Here is a 19,792-nt window from a genome sequence, read left to right on the forward strand (position 1 = left end):
GGCTGGAGCGTCACTGTGGAGGCTCTCAAACCAATTTTCTCTCATCCTCAGTTACAGGTGGGTTACAGGCAGCTGCTCCCAGGCACCCAAGGCAGCTTCTCTTAAGGGGTCCAGTCGCTACCTCCCATAAACATGATAACCACGTTTCCCTTCCAAAGCATCAGGATAAGCCAAGCTCCTCCACACTGGTCAGCTGCCTGGACAAGGAGGCCACTGCAGGGCTACCACAGCAAATGTGTCTCTTGCACCCCTAATCAGGACACACAATCTTGCAGTTATAATCGTTAATGCTGCTCGCTCAAAATGATTGCCCATTTTTAAATAATGGTTGGTCACCAACACTGTCAGAAAATGTAACGTGGCTTTCAGGGAAAGAAGAACACATACATCAAGAACACGCACTCTCAGGAAGCACTCGGAATCTGATTACTCTCAGTATTAACAACATGCTCCACGACCAGCGCCATGTTTGTCAACGGATTGATCACTCTTACTGAGGGACAAGTCACAAATCCAGAATCACAAAACATACAAGCCCCAAGGATCACAGATATCATCTACTTTACCCTCTTTCTGTACAAGGGAGAAAACTCACAGACCAAGGGCAGGATCATTCAAGTTCACTATGGGTAGATGACTCAAATCCAGAGCTTCTCACAGTTCTCTTGCCTAGCCTACTGTTTTTGACCCCAAACTAACATCAAGTGTCCTTTTGCAAATTATTTTCATAGAAAAATGATTTTTATGATGGAGTTACAGGCAAATTGGTTCAATCTACCATGGCTGCTGCCTAAAAAGTAAAAGCAATGGAGGAAAAAAACTGGAGTTGAAAAAAATAACATTTGCTTTGAACTGTGTTCCTATTCCTAGTCCAGAAACCTGGTTCCTAAAGGGATAGTGCCATTCCCAGTATTCCCAGTGAGAAATGAAAGGCAGGAGTACTTCTTCCCAACTGGCATGTCCAACACTAGGCCAGTTTTTTTAGATTAAAATAATTTCTGGGTAAACAAATGGGTGTTGTACAAGGTACAGTGGCCCGAAGTCACCTTCACTACTCCTAATAAAATCTGCTTCAAAGAAGGCTCACAGATTAAAGTGCTCTTCTCTGCCTTTAAAATGGGGAAGTTGCATTTTTAGGTATGAAAACGAGACCTTGAAAGCAAACAACCAGACTGAGAAAGGGTAGCCCAGGAAAGATACAAGCACACAGAAAACCAGAGGCCCTGAAACTTTCTACCCACAGCAGCTGAGATGTTTCACCCTGAGTCCATTTCACCAAACATGAAGAAGCTTCTTTGGCTACAAAGGATCACATGAGAACATAAAACAAATTCGGAAGGTTTGGGTTCTCTCTCTCTCCTGTGTGTGTGTGTGTGTGTGTGTGTGTGTGTGTGACACAGACTGGCCAAGGAAGAGACACTCTAATGCTGCAGAAAGCAAAATTTTCCTTGTTTCCATTACATCATCCACATTGGAGAGGGGGAGGGCAGGGTGGGGGCACAGCTGGTGGCAGCTGCACCACCATCTGCTTTCTCCTTAGCAGTGTGTGCTAGCCTGGTCTGTAGCCTCCTACGGCTCCTGATAGAGGAGCTGCAGTATTAAAGGTACAACACCCTATTATGGAAAAGCTTTCAAATTGTTTAGAAATAAATCACTCCTGTGATAAGTTAACAACCTCCAGTAGGCTGCTGAGCCAGTTCTCTTTGAGTTTAGGTTATTCGTTTGCATCTCTTTAGACTCAGCCACAGTGCAAACTCTGTCAACTCAACGTGCCCAATTAGACAAGCAGAATGTATACGTAACCACCTGCCATCTGCTTCCCGAAAGGTAAACAGCCGAAAAGTACAAGTTGAAGGTGCAGGGAAGGTCCAAACCCAGCCTGTACACCCCACACTAGTGGATAGATGCCTGCTGCCACCTTCAGCATCCCCAGCCATCTGGTCAACCGATTTCATCCTCTTGGGCACGCTTGGGAGTTTCTAATGCACTGTGAGGGGTCCCCATGTAGAAAGGGAGACTGGAGAGAGTAGCCTGGGGGTCAGTGCCTTTTCTGGCCATTCAACTGAAGATTGGTAACAAGGCAGTAAACTGGTAGTTCAAAGGTATGATCAAGTCCCTGAGCAGTTTTATCTGGCCTATGTAGTTAAAAAGAAAAAAAAAATGCTGGGTTTTAAAAATGTAAACATCTAGCCTGCTAGATCTAGCAGCATGTGGCTCCACTGCTATGCAGCTCCAGTCAGTTATCTGGAGCTAAGTGGCAGCACTTCCTTTAGATGGGGCATGCATTCGGAAGAATTAGTCTCCGTGTCTGGTGTCTGCATGTGCCACTGCAACTACCTAAGTTCCTAAGGAGTCCTTGAGAGCTTTTGATATAAAAAAGGAAGCCCCAGGGAATGATTTCCCAATGGTCCTTTACTGACTCTCCTCTTCAGTTGAGATTCAGTCCCTTGAATGGCCAACTAGAATTCTACAAAGATCATTCAACCCCATACAAGGAATGTGTCTCACCTAGTAGAAGGCTAGTTACGATAATCTCTTAATCACAAAAGTGGGTTGCAGCATTTCCCAGGAGCATTTGAATCACTTACCATACATCTTGCCTTCGTCTGATAAGATGATTTTCCTCCTCCCGCATGGTGGATAGATAGCCAAGGCTTCCTGAAAGCTCTGCTCAATGTCGGGGCTCCAGACCCCTTCTGCATCATTGTCAATAGGCTTATCTGCAGAGTCACTCATCCTTTCCATGTTTTCGGCAGGGCTCTCACTGCCGCTCCAGCTGCTGGGCTCAATTTTGGCGGTTGGATTTTCCAAGCCGAAGCCTGGAGCCTTTTCAAGAAAATAAACCTAAGAGAGAAACCAAAAGATAGTATGATAAGGACACGGTAGCCATCAATACACTGCTCCTGCTGGTTCTACTGCACTCTCTCCATTTGCCAGCTTTGCTTGGCGAATAACTACTAAGAGAGAAGATGGAATTCTGAGATTTAAGTGGCTTTTGTTCTTTATGTATCATGTTAGGCACTCATACAGAAATGCAACAGCAGGCAGAAGCTGGATAATCTTCACAGATGACAGGAAATTTTTATCTGAGAATAGTACTCTCTGAATTGCAAGTTCACAATGAATCATGCAAAACCATTTGCTAAGTACCTACTATCTACTAGAAGCACTTTGCTCGATAATAATCAAATCTTCAGAACAAGTTGTTTAAAAGAAAATAGTGTAAAACAAAAGATGTCTGCCTCACTGTGGCAATTGGTATGATAACTCTGAAATGTCACACCATCCCAGAATTTGTCACTGGGATCACCAAGATGCAAGATGGCAGCAGAATGGTGGGCAGAAGGAGGGAGATTAACACGAATACTCATTCTACAGATAGCAATGCCAACAGACCTGGACCTGCTATCCTATAGCATTTATCCACAGGGTTTTCTTTTACCCTGTACAGTCAGGTCACTTTACCACCTTCGACTTCTGAAACCTTCTGAAGCAGGAACCAAGTTGTCCCCGGTTCTTGCCCTCCCTTAAACAACTACCACAAGAGGCCAGTACATTTGCAAAAACATTTTATACCCACATGGACTACTTCATCTGGGAGCCTCCTTGGAATTCCTGATCACATGAAAACTGTGGGGGAGACTTCCATTTATGTTTCTGCACCACTGATGATTACAGAACCAAAAGAAATCTTTCACAAAGATTTATTCCCCTTAAATTATGCATGTAACCTATGGCCATAAAGGGATAAGCTTTCCAAACAAATGTCAAACTGGCACCAATACCAATGTGAAAATGATCTAATTCAGTACCCCCTGCTGTCTGCACACTAAAATATCAATATTCCTTTGTTGAAAAGGCATCAGATCATGCATTCAAAACAAATAAGAGGGATAAGAATTGCTCTGGGGGATTGATGGGAAGAAGGGAGGTGCAGGGCCTGAGGAGGGTGAGAGAGCTCAGCGGATGCAACCACCACTCCATCCGCTTCTGCCACCTCAAGTTCATGCAACGTTACAACAGAGGCAGCCAGAAGGGAAGCAGATGCGAGCGGCCCCACTAGGTACCAGGCTCTGCTCTGTATCCCAGGTCAGTCACCTCTGAGAGCAAGCACCCTGCCTCCTCTCCTTCGCTCTCCCAGCTGAATCCCTTTCCCCTGCCATCCGCCACTGTGGATATCAACAGATCCCAGGTGCAGACACTCCGAGGCACAGGAACATTAAACCATAAATGGTGTGACCGGTGTGTGCGTTTGGCTCCGTACCCTGACGGCTTTTTAGATTTGGCAGCACCTGGATGAAAGAAACCCTCAGGTTGTCTGCCTTTAAACGCTGCCACTGATCCGTCTTTCAAAGAACTTGTCAGCAAAATATTTACTACTTCTTACCAACACATGTACATTGACACAGGACTTTAAAAACTGCCAAATGTTAAAGGTATAAATTATGCCACAAGAAAGGGTTCTGTGATTGACCCCTAGATGAACTCTACAAGGCCTGCTGTGTGGGCCTTTTGAATTCTCAAATTATTACACTTTTTTCCTCGTTTGGGTCTAAGAATCTTACAAAATTCCAATGGAGAACTCTATGATAGTCTGTTCTAGCTCCAAAGAAGTATTATTAGAGAAATTATAAGAATATGTGTGAACTCTTTGAGCAGTGGCTAGTTGCCAGCATTTTCCTTCTCCACCTTAGCCCCTAATTCAACAAAACAAACAAAACCAGACATTTACAAAAGCACAGGCCAGTTCTTCAGCTCCAGGCAGCTTGAAGAAGTATGAATTCTCTCCAGGGAGCCATATTTTAAGATTAAACTGTGGACATGTCCGGCACTCTACTATAGTAGAAGGGTGGAATCCAGGGGACCAGGGGAACGTTATTTGACTTTAAAAAGATCATTACTATATAACTGAAATCCTCAGAGGCTCCAGACCAAAACACAGTACTCCTAATCCAACAGTTGAAGTCCCCTCTGACACATCTCATCAACTGGTTGTTGGATTTACGCTTGAACACAGTTGACAACAAGGAACCTACTGCCTTCCCAATACCAGCTCCTTTGAACTAACATATTGAAATTCTTCCATCTACTAGGACAAAATGCATCTCCTGGTTAAGTTTTACCCATTAATCCTTGAGGTCTATCCATGCAGTGGGAAGCAAATCTACCCTGAGACATCCACTTGGGTATGACAAGAGCAGCCCCCAGTCTGCTGACTGGGTTCCAGACTAGATACAATTTACATTACCCCTCTTGCCCAGCCCAGTGTGTACACAATCTTCAGTAAATGACACTCGGAGAAAGACTATGATCCATAAAACTAAGCCCCAATCCTCCATGTGCTGTTTCTAAATTCTGACTCTTGATCAATTGGTTTAGGAGCTAACACCAGGAATTTATATTTATTCTACTAAATTCCATTATTTTTAGCCTTAGTCAGTGACTCAAAACTGGAAAGATCTTTCTGAATCATAATCGCCAAGCTTAATGTCCTCAAACACCAAACAACTTCTGAAGGTATTACATACAGGCAGGGTGTTGGACCTGTTTTGTGTAAGTCCTAAAGAAGGTTATAGCTCACTTGACATAAGGAAAAATGTCCTGTTAGTTCAACAAGTGGTAGACAGCCTTATAAGAAAGATAGCAGAGTTGCAGATACCCCTAAAGCTAAGGGTCGCAGCTCCTTTGTTGTGTGGGAGTGCAATATTAACTAGCATCAATTAATCCATCCACTCAGGAAGCACAAGGGCTATTCTAAATGCTCCCGTGTTTTTATTCACTTACTTCAGGGAAGAATTCTATGTCCAGGCTCTCTCATTTGGTCAACTAGATCTCAGCAGGATGGAATTACCAACTCTGGACAAGGGCCAAGACACAGCCCCAGAAGCTACCAGATACATAATCCACAGACTTTTACAGACCCCTGGTTTTACAACCCAACTGTAAGATGAGGCCCTGTATGGGCAGAGAGTTTCCGATCACCAGACTGGCCAAGAAACGCTCCCCGTACTAGTTACCAAATTCCATCCCTCAGTTCCCTTCTAGCCCAGGCTCAAAATCCACCTCATCCTAGAAACCATCCTTGTATCCAGTGGCTCTGAGAGAATCAGCCTCACATTAAGAGTACCCCAAAAATGTGTGGAATTAGTTAACTACCACCCAATCTACCTGGCTTCTGAACGTACAGTAACAAGTACCTGCTTATTATCAACAATAAGATCTAATCAGGTGAATGACAAATAGAATACCTGTGTCTGCAGAGCTGATGTCCTCTGCTCCTCATACATCCATTTAGCAAGGGAGTCAACTCTCATTCACTTCAGTAAATGAAGAAGAACACAGTATTGCGGGGTGGGATGGGTGGGTATGTTATTAAGATTCAAACAGATCTGGGTACCAAACCTAGCTCACCTATTGGCCATGCAGCCCAGACTAAACAGGTTAATCTCTAGAAGCTCAGGTTTTAATTTATAAAATGAAAATAACAAATGCAATCCCAATGCAGAAAATCATTGAGATCATGAGACCCTACTCCATGGAGCCACCATATTTGGTGAGATAACGAGTGAAGGTGCTCTACCGTCTGAACAACCATGAACAGAAGATGTTTTCAAGTCTATCATCTCTAGATAGTGGTATGGACCTTGTGATCCTCGAACACCAACTGATAATGGGATGGTAAATAAATGAAGGGTCTCGTTGGGAAATAAATTTGAAAGATCCTCTTCTTAAGGTCTTCAGTTGCCTGAACAGAAAATTTAAATAGGTAACAAACACCTGTACTTCTAACACACACACTTCAATAGTTTTCATATTTATTTCTGGGAGGTTTGGTTTAGGGGGATAATCTTAAACCTTAATGAATGTCTAAAAAGAGACAGAGAAGGGAACTCTTCTTTACTGAAAATATAGTGTGTATCACATAGCCTCCATATGCCTCAGTCTCCATCATTAATGCTTTTCTAAAAGCTCCGTTTTTTCCTGAATTTCTTCCCAGCCACACTAGAATAAGCTCCAAAGAGAAATGTTACCAGACGCTGCTCACCGCCCCAATAGCAACACTCTCTAAATGAATCACTCTTTCATGATTACCCACTGACTCTTCAAGACAGGTAACATGAGCACACTGGAATGACATTATATATATTCAACCCACGTATATTTAACCAATGGGCTTTCCCCAATGACTTCCCTAGTAGAGAATTCACCTGCAATGCTGGAGATATTGGATGGAGACTTGGGTTCAATCTCTGGATCAGAAAGATCTTCTTGGGGGAGGAAATGGCAACCCACTCCAGTATTCTTGCCTGAAGAATCCCATGGCCAGAGGAGTCTGGCAGGCTACAGTCCACAGGGTTGCAAAGAGTGGAACACAACTGAAGCGACTTAGCATGCAGCACATTCAACCAATACATATTTTAATATAAAAATCTAGGGGAAGAAGGAGGTTAGTTAATCAAATGCAGGTGCTTCTGACACCAACTGTATTCAAGGGACGAATGCACAAGGGGCATGACACAGGAACTGCTGCTCCTTTCATGTTAATTCCTGCGAGTCTCTCATAATGTAAGCATCTCACTTATGGGTGATTTAAGAGCTCTTAAATAAAAGGATAAGTTATAACTAACCTTCATGATTAAGAAATGGCACTGAACATAAGGATTAAAAAAAAAATAGTCCATATAGCTTATTTTAGTCAATGTATTCATACTCTATGAGGCACCAAGAAAAGAAGTGGACTGGAAGTTGGGACTCTGCCTCCATCTGAGTAACCCAGGACCACACAGTACCTGCCATGTGCCTCGGTTTCCAGCACTAACACTGAAGGATACCAACTTCATCATTCATCATCTGTGTTTCCATAGACTACTTATAACAGAATTTAGTTAAAGTTGGCTTGTTATCACTTCTCCCATCTGCACCCCAGTGTCTGTGAGGGCAGGGATTACTACAATCACCACAGTATCCCCTGTGCTAGCACAGTACCTGGCATAATAAATATGCAGAGAAATAAAGGATGAACCAACAAACAAATAATGGGAACAGTCTTTGGGTAACAATGTCAATGAATTTATCACCCAAGCTTTCCATGAGAAGGGGCACAGTTTCATCTCCTTTCCCATTCCTCACCCTGACTCTGGCTAAGGTTCTAATGACTGGTTAAGAATCCAAAGGAAATCAGCAAATCAGGAAGATGTAAGAGGACAGAGTAATGCCAAGCACTGCCTGGATAACCAAGAATTGGCTGGCTGATTCAATTTCTTATTTACTAATCATGATTGCAAACAACCAAGAGCCTTCTGTGTCAAAGGGATAGATATGGTCTGGGTCTTCTGGGAGGTAAGCTTCTTCTACAACAAATAAACCTTATTTGGAGTGGAATAGTAGTTTCTGAGATGCAATATTTGACCTTATCTCCTTCCCTTTTCATTTGATCACTGGAAGAGATGAGAACCAGAACCTGACAGCTAAGTCATGAGGATCTGAAAACAGGAAGCCAAGTGGTGGACAAAAAGAAATCCAAAGAGGTAAAAAATGGGAGCAAAGCAAGTTTAACTGCATAGGTGAATGAAAAAGGCAATATATAGGGAGTGGTACTGAGAAGAAAGGGGAAAAAAAGACACTAAATGCTCAGGAGAATGTGGAAGGAGGCACAATTGGGAGCCATTTTAGGATTTAAAAAAAAGAAAATCAAGTAGTTGGAAGGACATCTGTAGTAGACAATGCAACCAAGTATTTGATGGCTCAAAGATCACTGTGATCTTAGTGAGTGGCCGAATTTTCCTCAAAAGAGAAAAGCTGCCCTTCAATAACAAAGCTAGGAAAAAAGCGCTTCGAAATAAGTTGACCAGAGTCATGTATACTCAACAGTGATTGCTCCAGACAGAATGCGCGTTCCATAGGAACATCAGACGCAAACTCCACCCTCACTAGACAGGGAGCTGGAGGCTGGATTCCAGTGGGAGAGAACGTAGGCAGTGCTGAATTCTCAGCTCTGTCCACAACTGACACCATCAAGCACAGTCTAATTAATTCCTAATGAATAGTTATGATACTGACTCACTTCCCTGGGTACTTGGGAGGAATGTCAGGCACTAATGATGGTTAATCGCGTTTGCATATGTAAATGGAACACGCTTTTCTTTTCTTACCATTTCAGACACTAGCCAAACTTGCCCACATGTGGCCTGCAAAATACAAGTGAAGAGCAGCAGCCTGGATTTTGAAGGCAGCCTCCAGAGAGATGGAACATCTGCCGTGTAGTCAATAGCAGCCAGTGAGCCTTAGTGTCATATACTCCAATTGCCAATAGTTCCTCTAATTTCAGCAGGAAGAAGCACGTAATTACTCCCTCTTATTTTCGAAAATCACTTCTATATTAACAGGATCCATCAACAAGCCAATACCTCTTCACCGAGACCCCGGTACTGAGCACCCCATCAAAGGACCTAGCATTACCCTCCTGAGATTCCTTGATTAATTCTCTGCTCCATCAGCCCCAAGAACCTACCCAGGTGACAACTCGAGAAAGTCTCTGATTGATTTCACACTATGTAGTTCTGTATTACCAGCCTTTAAAGGAATCGCCCTGCCCATCCGCTTCAGGAATCTGTTAGCCATTGAGGATAGAAATTCCTATTCTGTTCCTTTCCCCTTCACCACCACTGCTCTCCTTCATCAGTAGGCTTCTTCAAAAAGACAGGCAAGTGCACTCAGTCTATGGCATCTGAGCATTCCAAGTGAAGACTTACTATCAAGAGAGTACACTTGTAAGGGGAGCATGAGCTGGATGACAAGACCTGTAGCCTGAGTCATGGATCCCTGGAAGGTGGGCTCTTTAACCTTGGCAAACACATAGCAAAGTCAAAAACAGAAGCTCCTTGAATGGTCTAAGAAGAGAAAAAGGAAAACTGCCACAACCGTTGGCAGTAAGTAGCATTTCAAAAGGAAGATGCCTAAGCCCCTTCCTAAGAGTGATAATAGTCAAAGAAAACCCCCAAACTAACTCCTTCATTCCAGCAGGCCTGCAGAGTGAACATACATTTAAAATAGACTCATCAATTCTGATGCTTACTAAAAACAAAGAAAACTACTACTAGGAAAATAATACTCCTAAGTCACTAAGTTACAGATAATGTTAATTTCTTAGTTGGTAAGCTGCGCCTTCAGACTATCACAATGCCTTAGCATCTTAAATGACAATGAGTACAAATTATAAGTCACAAGTATACAGTTCATATTTTAAGAACTACCAACTCATCACATAAATAAATACACGACATTTGGTCAGACCCTAAGAAGTATTTCAAAAGGTCCATCTCAGCCCCATGCCGGAGGGAATGCCTACAAATGGGTCTCATGCCATCAAGGTGCTGGTCCTTGGGTGGCAAGTCTATAGGTCATGCCTGGGGAGTCATATTTCTTACAAAAGCTGGTGGAGACTCACTCAGTGTTACCAGCTCACTGCCAGCCAACGTAGTGGTATGTTGGCTCTGAACTGACCCGAGGCCCAGCAGCTGACCTGACCAGATGCAGCTCCTTTGGCTGCTGAGAAATCCTAGTTCAGCTGCATCAGAAGCGGTCCTCCCCACCCCACAAAGAGAAACCGTCCTGGGCTGCCTTCTCCAGTTTCTATGACTTGGGAGTGCTTCTCCCATTGTGGCCATGCCACCATCTACCCTGGATTATTCTACAGCATGCTAGGGAAAAGTAGGAACAGATAAATCCACAGGTCACTTATGGTTGGGTCATAAGTCAATCAACAATGAAAACTGGAACAAGATGGCATTTGAAAGTACTGAACTGTGAGGTCCAAGCTCTGCTCTGGGTCTCTGACTAGGTACACCGGCATTCAAATGCTCTCTAAAGATACAAGGGATGCATGTGAATATCAATAGCACCACATCAGAGAATCCAAAAGCTAGACTCCAATATGCCCAGAAGGAAAAAACTGCTCTTTCCTGCCAGCTTAGAGTAGGATTAGTCGCTCAGTCGTGTCCAACTCTTTGCAACCCCATGGACTGTAGGCCTCCAGGTTCCTTTGTCCACAGCGTTTCCCAGGCAAGAATACTGGAGTGGGTAGCCATTCACTTCTTCAGGGGAATCTTCCCAACCCAGGGATCAAACCCAGATCTCCTGCATTGCAGGCAGATTCTTTACCTTCTGAGCCATCACGGAAGCCCCAACTTAGGGTAACCAAGACCCTAATGCATGATGACAAATTTTGTTCCTTTCCATCCTCTCAACCATCACAAATCAGAATTTTACTTTTTTGTATGAGTGATAGTCTGGCCCATCTTGCTTTAAATACTCACTTCTAATACATCTGATCAGACTGATCTCATATCATTCATGAGTACTTCTGAGTCCCAACGCTTGATCATAAAATACCTTGGGAGCAGAAATAGAGCTTGTGTGACCCTTAGGACCAAGGGTAGTGGTATGTGGAAGCAGGACCCTGGATACATGAGGGACAAGACAGAACAACAGGTAGAACTAACCATTTCTGTTACTATTCCATTTCATCCGTAGTGATTCCACAGTTAGTGGAGTTAGAAAAGTGTATCCCAAAAGCTCCAGATAAACTTTAACTGAATTATGCTTTTATGTGACGCCATCAGCATACTCAGAAATATTGCATGAATTAGTCACTGGATGTACTCCAAGGAGTATGTCCTTCATCACATCACACAGAATGCTCTTTACAAAGGTCCCAAAGGAAAGTTCAGTAACCAACAAAACACCATGTGCTTTTCACCTCCTGTTCACCCAACTAGGCGTCCTCGCTGGCTGCCAAAGAAAGAGCACTGAGCCCCACTGGCAGGTTTCTCAGAGAAAGCCCAGAGGTCATGTGGTCAGCAGTTTTGGTTTCATTCCCAAGCCCACATTAGGTCCCTACCTCAGTTCTCTTCTTTTTCTTCCTTCTTTTCCTTACTTTTTAATGTATGCTATTTTACTTGCAAGCTGCCTTAGATCAATCCTGAAACAAGACAGGATAGCATATCAAAGGGGAAATTATTTCCGTTTTCTTTATATTATCTGTTTCAATTCAATGTGATTAAAGATTTACTGAAACCCCCTACCCCACACCTCCCCAACTAATGTGCCAGGCACTAGAGAGATAAAATAAGCATGCTCCCCTCCTGCCCTCATGGCACACCCCTCCAGCAGGGAGACAGAGAAATACATTAATCATCCTTCAAGACTTCAATCCCCTTGCAGGGAAGCCTGACCGTCCTCCACTCTCCCACTCCCTCCGTGTTCCTACAGGAAGCACCTCTGCTCCTCAGGACAAATGGAACCCCTCACTCACTGCATAGGAATGATCCTGTCCTTGTGGCAAATCCATCTTGTTTGTAAGGTCTTTAAGGCTTAGGTCTATGCCTGCAGTCTTTTTCCTTGGCGTTTCCTTGGCATATCCTTGGCATTTAATGAAGCTATGGCACACAGTCAATGTTCCCCCAAAATAATGACCTGATGGATGCCTAAAATAATGAGCCCATGGGTGAATAAACGAATGAACAAGTGCCTGAATATAACATGGCAAAAAAGGAATAAATCAAGTGCTGCTGGAGCACAGAAATGGGAGCTGATTCTGTCTCTCTGGTCAACAAGGGCCTCATGGGAGGTGGTGCTTAGGCTGGTTTTGAAGCCTAAGTAGGATTTACCCAGCCAATTATGAAAAAGCTCACAGAAGCCTACACTGAGAAGGGTATCTGTGGAAAGGATATGGTGAAGAAAGAACAAAGCATGATAACAGAAAGGTATACTGAGCCAGATCACAAGGGACCAGACACTTAGCAACAAAAAGTTTGGGCTGTTTCACCCAATCAAAAAACAAAAAAACAAAAAAATTAGCAGAAAACCTTTCTCCATTTCTCCAAAGAGGACATACAGACGGCCAACAGGCACATGAAAGATGCTCAACATCACTAATTATTACAGAAATGCAAAGCAAAACTACAGTGAGATAACACCTGATACCACTCAAAACGGCTATCATCAAAAAATCCACAAACAAATGGTGGAGAGGGTATGGAGAAAAGACCACAGTCCCACACTGCTGGTAGGAATGTAAACTGGTATAACCACTACGGTGAACAGTTTGAAGGCTCCTTAACACACTAAGAACAGAGCTACCATGTGACCCTGCAATTTTATTCCTGCGCATGTGCTGTGCTGAGCTTAGTCATGTCCGACTCATTGCAACCCCTGGACTGTAGCCCACCAGGCTCCTCTGTCCACTGAGATTCTCCAGGCAAAAATACTGGAGTGGGTTGCCACACCCTCCTCCAGGGGAGCTTCCCAACCCAGGGATCAAACCCAGGTATCTCACATTGCAGGTGACTCCTGCGCATGTAACTGGAGAAAAACATGGTCTGAAAGGGTATAAGCACCCCAATGTTCAGTACAGCACTGTTTACAGCAGACAAGACATGGAAGCAACCTAAATGTCCATTGACAGAGGAATGGATAAAGAAGATATAGTACACATATGCAATGGAATATTACTCAGTCATGAAAAGAACGAAATAATGTCACTTTACAGCAACATGGATGAACTTAGAGACTGTCAGACTGAGTGGAGTCAGACAGAGAAAGGGAAATATCATTTATTACTAATATAAGGAAACTAAAGATATTTAAAAGAAATGATGCAAATTATAGGAGGAATCTAAAAAGAAATGATACAAAAGAACTTATTTACAAAACAGAAACAGACTCACAGACTTAAGAGAATTTATGGTTACCAGGGGAGATGAATGGGGGAAGAGATAGATAGGGACTTTAGGACTGACATGCACAGTCAGCTATATCTAAAATGGATAAACAACAAAGTTCTACTGTAGAGCATAGGGAACTCTGCTCAATGTTGTGTGCCAGCCTGGATGGGAGGGGAGTTTAGGGGAGAATGGAAACACGCATATGTATGGCTAAGTCACTTTCCTGTACACCTGAAATTATCACATTTTTAATCTGCTATGCTAATGCTAATGCTAAGTCACTTCAGTCGTGTCCGACTCTGTGTGACCCCATAGACGGCAGCCCACCAGGCTCCGCCGTCCCTGGGATTCTCCAGGCAAGAATACTGGAGTGGGTTGCCATTTCCTTCTCCAACGCATGAAAGAGAAAAGTGAAAGTGAATCGCTCAGTCGTGTCCGACTCTTAGCGACCCCATGGACTGCAGCCTACGAGGCTCCTCTGTCCATGGATTTTCCAGGCAAGAGCACTGGAGTGGGGTGCCATTGCCTTCTCCGTTAATCTGCTATACTCCAATATAAAAAAAAAAAAAAGCTTGAGCTGTTTCATACAAAGGCCACAAGAAAACCCCAACAACGTCAGGAGTGTATAAGCAACTTTTAAAGGAGTCTGTATCTTAGTGTATGGTATGTGTTTGGGGGAATAAAGGATGAAGAACGGGTAGTTTTATAAATTTAGAATCCACATTTTTTAATCCAAAGCATTTTCAGTGAGGTTCAAGACCAAAAAAGTTCTCTAGACAAGTTCAGGTGTTACAATGTGACACATCCCTTGAGCATTCCAAATTTATAAAAAACTTTTAATGCACAAAAAGACAGTGACCGTTTATACAGGTGTGCTGGTTTAAGCAGTCCAGAGTCACAGGATTAACTTTGCTCTGCGCCCAGTCACTCAGCTCTTCCAATACACCCTCTCCGACTTGGTCGTGGAGCACTCCACGGCCCTCGCTGACAGCGCAGTCATCCTGAGCTCAGTGTGAGGACTAGGACACTGTGCTCACAGGGTGACACTCACGTGTGTGCACGGCCCGTGTTCAAATGCCGGCTCATGGGACTGTGAGCAAGTATATCAATGAACCAAAAATGTATGACACGGCTTGTTCACAAACGTCCACCCGTTCCCAGGGTAGCTGACACAAGGGAGTCCCCACCCCTCCAGTGAGGAACCTGCCATTTCATGGATGACACAGGGATGGAGCAGCTGCAACACCGGTCTTACACTGAGAGGGATGCAAACTCAGGGGCCAGTTAAAGCCTCACCCTCACCCCCACCCCCACTCCCCAAATCGAAACACTTGTTTTATACCCAGAGCAACCTCAACAGGAGAAAGATTCTTGGCAGGAAACCGGCTGAGGCAGAATAAGTATTATTCTTCCTTAGACAATATACCAGTCTTTCAAATTAACCCAGTATTACTTGAGCCCAGACTGGGTGCACACCAGCCCTAAGCAGTCCATAAGCACATCAGGGGAATGTAGTGGGGCCAGAAGACACCCAGGCAAAGAGAGTCCTGGTCACAAAGGCTGAAGCACCCAATTCTGCTATCAGGACAAACCTGCTTCGCTTCTGCAAGGCCCCGGGAGCTCTGAAGGAGAGCTGACCCTGACCATGTCACCTGTCACCAGACTCCTCCCTCCTCACCCCGGACATTCCTCACCCCAGTGAATGAGGCAGCTGTAGCAAGCAAAACAGGCAAAGGGCCAGGGCTTGATTCGATCAATATTTCTGCACCTCCCCAGCGGCACTTCTGCAAGCTTGTGTGCGTGCATGCACGCGCGCGCACACACAGACACACGGAGTTTTCAGGGAAAAAAAAAATAATAATGACAATAATAAAGGGGAGGGATGTGTAGTTCCTTCTAGGATCTCTTCCTCCTGCAGATTCTGCTAACCTTGATAGACGAAGAAGGAACTCCTCTCTCTAATCAAAATGCAACCCATTTCCAATTATATCTATGACTTGCCACTAAAGCCCTTCCAGTCTCGGACATTCACAATGTGGATGGCCCCTCAGTCCAAATTTAATGATGACTTTACTTCCAGGGCGAGACTTTAGAGGCCAAAAGGCCCAAAGGCAAAGCAAAGCAAACCTCACATACACACAGACCTGGCGCACCAACACTCACACCTCCCAGGGCACTTCTGTATATTAACCATCTGTCTCTAAAAGCACCCAAGAAAATCCAAAAAGGATGTTCCCGGCCCTGGGGGAGGGAACCCAATCCCTCAGCCCGGCTCTGAGCGATTCTTCCATTCAGAGAACCTGGCTGAATCAGCGCCCAAAGGAAGACCAACATCTCAAGCTTCTCCCATCCCTTTCTCTGCAACTTGTCACCAAGAATGTCCGCTTGGCCCCTCATCTCTCAACTGCATCCCCTCTGCTCCTCCCCAGCCCACTAACTTTGCTCCTGTCTGACAGGCAGGACCTCATCACCGCTCTCTGAACTGGGCTGTCCCCTACATCCCCACAATGCCACCACTACCAACAAGCTGGTTCTGCCAGGTTCCCAAGCCTGGAAGAACATTAGGATGACATAAGTGGCTTCTTAAGAATATCGATCTCAGCCACGATACCAGAAGTACTGAATCAGAATCCCCAGCTCATGTATTTTTAGCCAGCTTCTCCTATGCTATTCTACAGCCAGAGAAGTTTTCCCAGAATGCAAACATGGCTTTCATCCTACATTCATTTTAAGTCTTTCAGCAGATGCCCACCCCGTCCAGAACCCAATGCATAGCAGGACACTCACAGCCCTCACCACCTGCCACTAGCCTGCTTTGCAGGCATCTGTGCAGTCAGTCCCCCATAGCTAGGGCGCCCAAGGTGCCCAGGCACAGCAGGCTGCCTGCTTCACCCCCTCAGCCACCTGGGTCCCTCTGCTCAGCTGCTTGTCTCACCAGCAATTTCATCTAAAGAATGTCTACCAGTCCTTTCAAGACTAAAGTCACCAACCTCTCCTCCGGGAAACCTTGACAGCTTTCTCCACTAGGAGAAGTCACTTCCTTGTCCTCAAAGCACCTCAAGCGAACTTCTAACACCATACTTGGTACGCTTCATCAAAATTTCTCTTAGGATACTATCTCCAGCTGATCAGTAAGCTCTTTGACATTCCTATGTTTCATACCTCTCAATACCAGATGAATTGCTGAAACTTAAAAAAAAAGTTTGTTTTTTTGTTTTTTGCTAAATGCTTCCCTTTGTGGGCACTCCTACCATTCTAGAGAGGACACTGTGCATCTGGAGAGTCTATATGGCCAAACAGTTAAAAAAATATGTACGTATAAAGAATACACACGGTTTTAGAATCCTAGAGGTTTTTATTTTGAGCTCTCCACTTGTTAGCTATGTCTCAGGGTGACGTGTGTATGTGCATGCATGCAAAATGGGAATTAATGTTACCTACCTGCTGAAAGATTAAATGATCCATACAAGTACAGACGTCTCAATCCTCGGGAGTCATTACATACGTTACTCATCTGTACGCTTACAGATCAGTGGGTATTTGTGCACACACGGCTGAGAACTGTGCCTGACACATTGCAGGTCCTCAGCTAATTGTTGAACGAACGTACACAACTATAATTAATATTTAGTGCTTCTATATCTGTCATTCCTGCTACACTGCACATTTTCAGAAAACAGGGGTTCTGTCCCATTCATTTCTGTACCTCATTCCCTACCCCAGCGAGATGAAATTAGTTTAACATAAAATATTAATACAATCTTCATGACTATTAAGAAATTCATCCTTGTCTAAGGCATTACAAAGACAGCCTCAGGCATAGTCTAGATGAGACCCACAGAATGCAATAAAAAAACACAGTAGTTTCAAAACCTTCCTCCAGTCTCCAGAACCCCTGACTAGCTGGCCTCTGCTGGACTCCCAACTCAAAGTAGGGCCTATGACCTAAGAAGCCACAATCTGAGGTCTGAACTGTGACACGCACCCTTCCTGCCCAGACTGTGGCATCACGACCCGGAGCCCCCAGCCCCCAACCCTGCTGGCCCCCAGCCCTGATGCAGCAGCTGCTCCGCATGGGACACCGGGACACTGGATCATCAGATCGGGAGCCGGCTTTTCAGCTCACAGCCAGTTCACCCCCCGGGGGCCTGGGGGATGCAGTCGCTGGCCAAAGTGTCAGGTTACCACAAAAATAACAGCAGGCCTACACCAGGAAGGCTTGCAGGCCAAGTGCAGAAGGGAAGAGGCGAGAAAGAGAAAACCAGGCGAAGAAAAGCAGACATTTGCATCTGAGTCGAAGAGGAACTGGGTTTCATAAAACGTACTTTAGATTCTTAAGTACACTCTTTTAACATCACCACTGCAGCCTCTGCAATAACTCATTTATTTAGCATCCAAGCCAGAGTAGCTTATATTTATATTATACTTAACTACTTTAAACGTGCTTTTAAAAACATTATTTTAAGGTAAGAAGGGGGTGGGTTTTTTATTTGCTTATTTAATACTATTTAGAAAAGTCAGAGTTGGGTCAATAAAGATTTCAACAAGTATTCCCATTCAACAATTCCCAATATTACTCAGCTTTAATTTTCTCAAAACTACAGCCAAACGTGACAGAGCTAATTAGGCCTAGAGAAGGAGGGACAGACCTTCAAAAAATAAAAGGCCAATGAAAAACATGTATGCACTTTTTTTTTCCTTAAAATAAAATTACAGATAACTCTCACGCTACCCTTGTGTAGGAACACTGCTGGCTTGATGTGGTCTGACCCAGCCTGGGTACTTCAAAGTTGACTTCAATCACCGCAGGGAGTTAGCAGGTTATTGAATCTCCATCCATTGTGCTTTCATCTTGGTTTACTCCACACACTATGCCTGTTTAATTGGCTCCTCGCAACTGTTTTATAAGAGGGTGGATAGAGACCCAGCTACAAGGAAAGGAGGCCCTTCTTCCATTAGGCAGGTAAACCAGAGACCAGGCAGTGGACCAGGTGGGTGAAGTTTCCCATCGTAATCTAGTACACGTGAGAGTCGCTGTGAATGCCCTGGCAGCTAACTCTAATAGGCACCTTACCAGCCTGAAGGTGTTGAAAGAGAAGGAAGATTTTAAAAAATTAAAAAAATCCAAATGGGGGAGAAAAAAAGGATTCTCTGTTCTCTTTTTCAAAGTTAATTATGATGGAGAAAAGTTCCCCAACATCATATTATTTTGCAGTTACCAATGTTTGCTTCGTGTTAAAACATCAGGGTTACAAGTATTAAATGGTTCAGCAGTGTTCTAAACAGGACTCTATTGCAAATACTTAAAAGGGGGACGTGGGGATCTTTAAAATGATAATCCTAGTGGTAGCCAACAGCAGCTGATAGACATGCAGGTAAGAAGATTCTGGTATCTTTTATTTTTTAGCTTTGAAGAAATAATAGCTCTTTCCCAATCCAACCAGTAAAAAAAAACTTCAGAAAAGGAGCCTACTATCAGCAGAGTTTGAGCTCTATAAATGCAGAGGAGCATCAAATCAACAGTGAAATGAGAGGCAGCTTCATTCTGCTTTAAAAACAGTCAGAGTCGAGTTCCCAGAAGAGAGGACCCCATCAGGCTCACGCGGTCAGAATTCACACAACTCATGCAGGACACACCACACCGTGCAATTATCCACCAGCACTGCCACTGCTAAAAGATCTTTAATAATCCTGATTTTTACCATAAAAGCTCTCATTATTATCCCAGCTCTCTTTTGCTTGTTCAGCGGGCCTGGTCACTTACAGGAGGATGAGAAAAACCCAGGGACTCGGCTCATCTTTCCCCAGCCGTATCTTCCAGGGAGTGTTAGTGTCCCCGCAGCCCAATGCCACGCCACCACGCTGGCCGGCACACTGGATTTAAAATTAGACGAGCCCTGGAGAGCCACGGGTAACCTTCTGACAAGGTTAGCCGGCAGAGGAGAGCACGGCTCAGTGAGGGACATTAATACGAGGCCAAGGAGGGCCTTTCAACAAGTACATTAGGGCCTCTCGGAGCCCTTGCCGTCTGGAAGCTGGGGCCCCAGCATCGGCAGGCTGACCTAGGC

The 19,792-nt window shown here is 44.3% G+C and overlaps 1 protein-coding gene across 10 annotated transcripts in view; it reads right to left on the reverse strand.

Moving 5' to 3' along the window:
- The window catches only part of TEAD1 (TEA domain family member 1 (SV40 transcriptional enhancer factor)), a 274,377-nt gene that overhangs the window by 184,688 nt on the left and 69,897 nt on the right, over positions 1-19,792 (reverse strand). For 7 of the 10 annotated variants that reach the window (XM_010830611.1, XM_010830605.1, XM_010830608.1 and 4 more), the window contains exon 2: positions 2,589-2,844. In XM_010830611.1, coding sequence (XP_010828913.1) covers positions 2,589-2,745 — 157 coding nt within the window. In that variant the 5' untranslated portion in view covers positions 2,746-2,844. Of the gene's footprint in view, positions 1-2,588; positions 2,845-11,899; positions 12,834-19,426; positions 19,787-19,792 lie in introns of those variants that run through there. The other 3 variants (XM_010830604.1, XM_010830610.1, XM_010830613.1) reach the window with 3 other exon arrangements.

The sequence above is a fragment of the Bison bison genome, unplaced genomic scaffold (assembly GCF_000754665.1).
Source record: "Bison bison bison isolate TAMUID 2011002044 unplaced genomic scaffold, Bison_UMD1.0 scf7180017864518, whole genome shotgun sequence".
Lineage (NCBI taxonomy): Eukaryota > Metazoa > Chordata > Mammalia > Artiodactyla > Bovidae > Bison > Bison bison.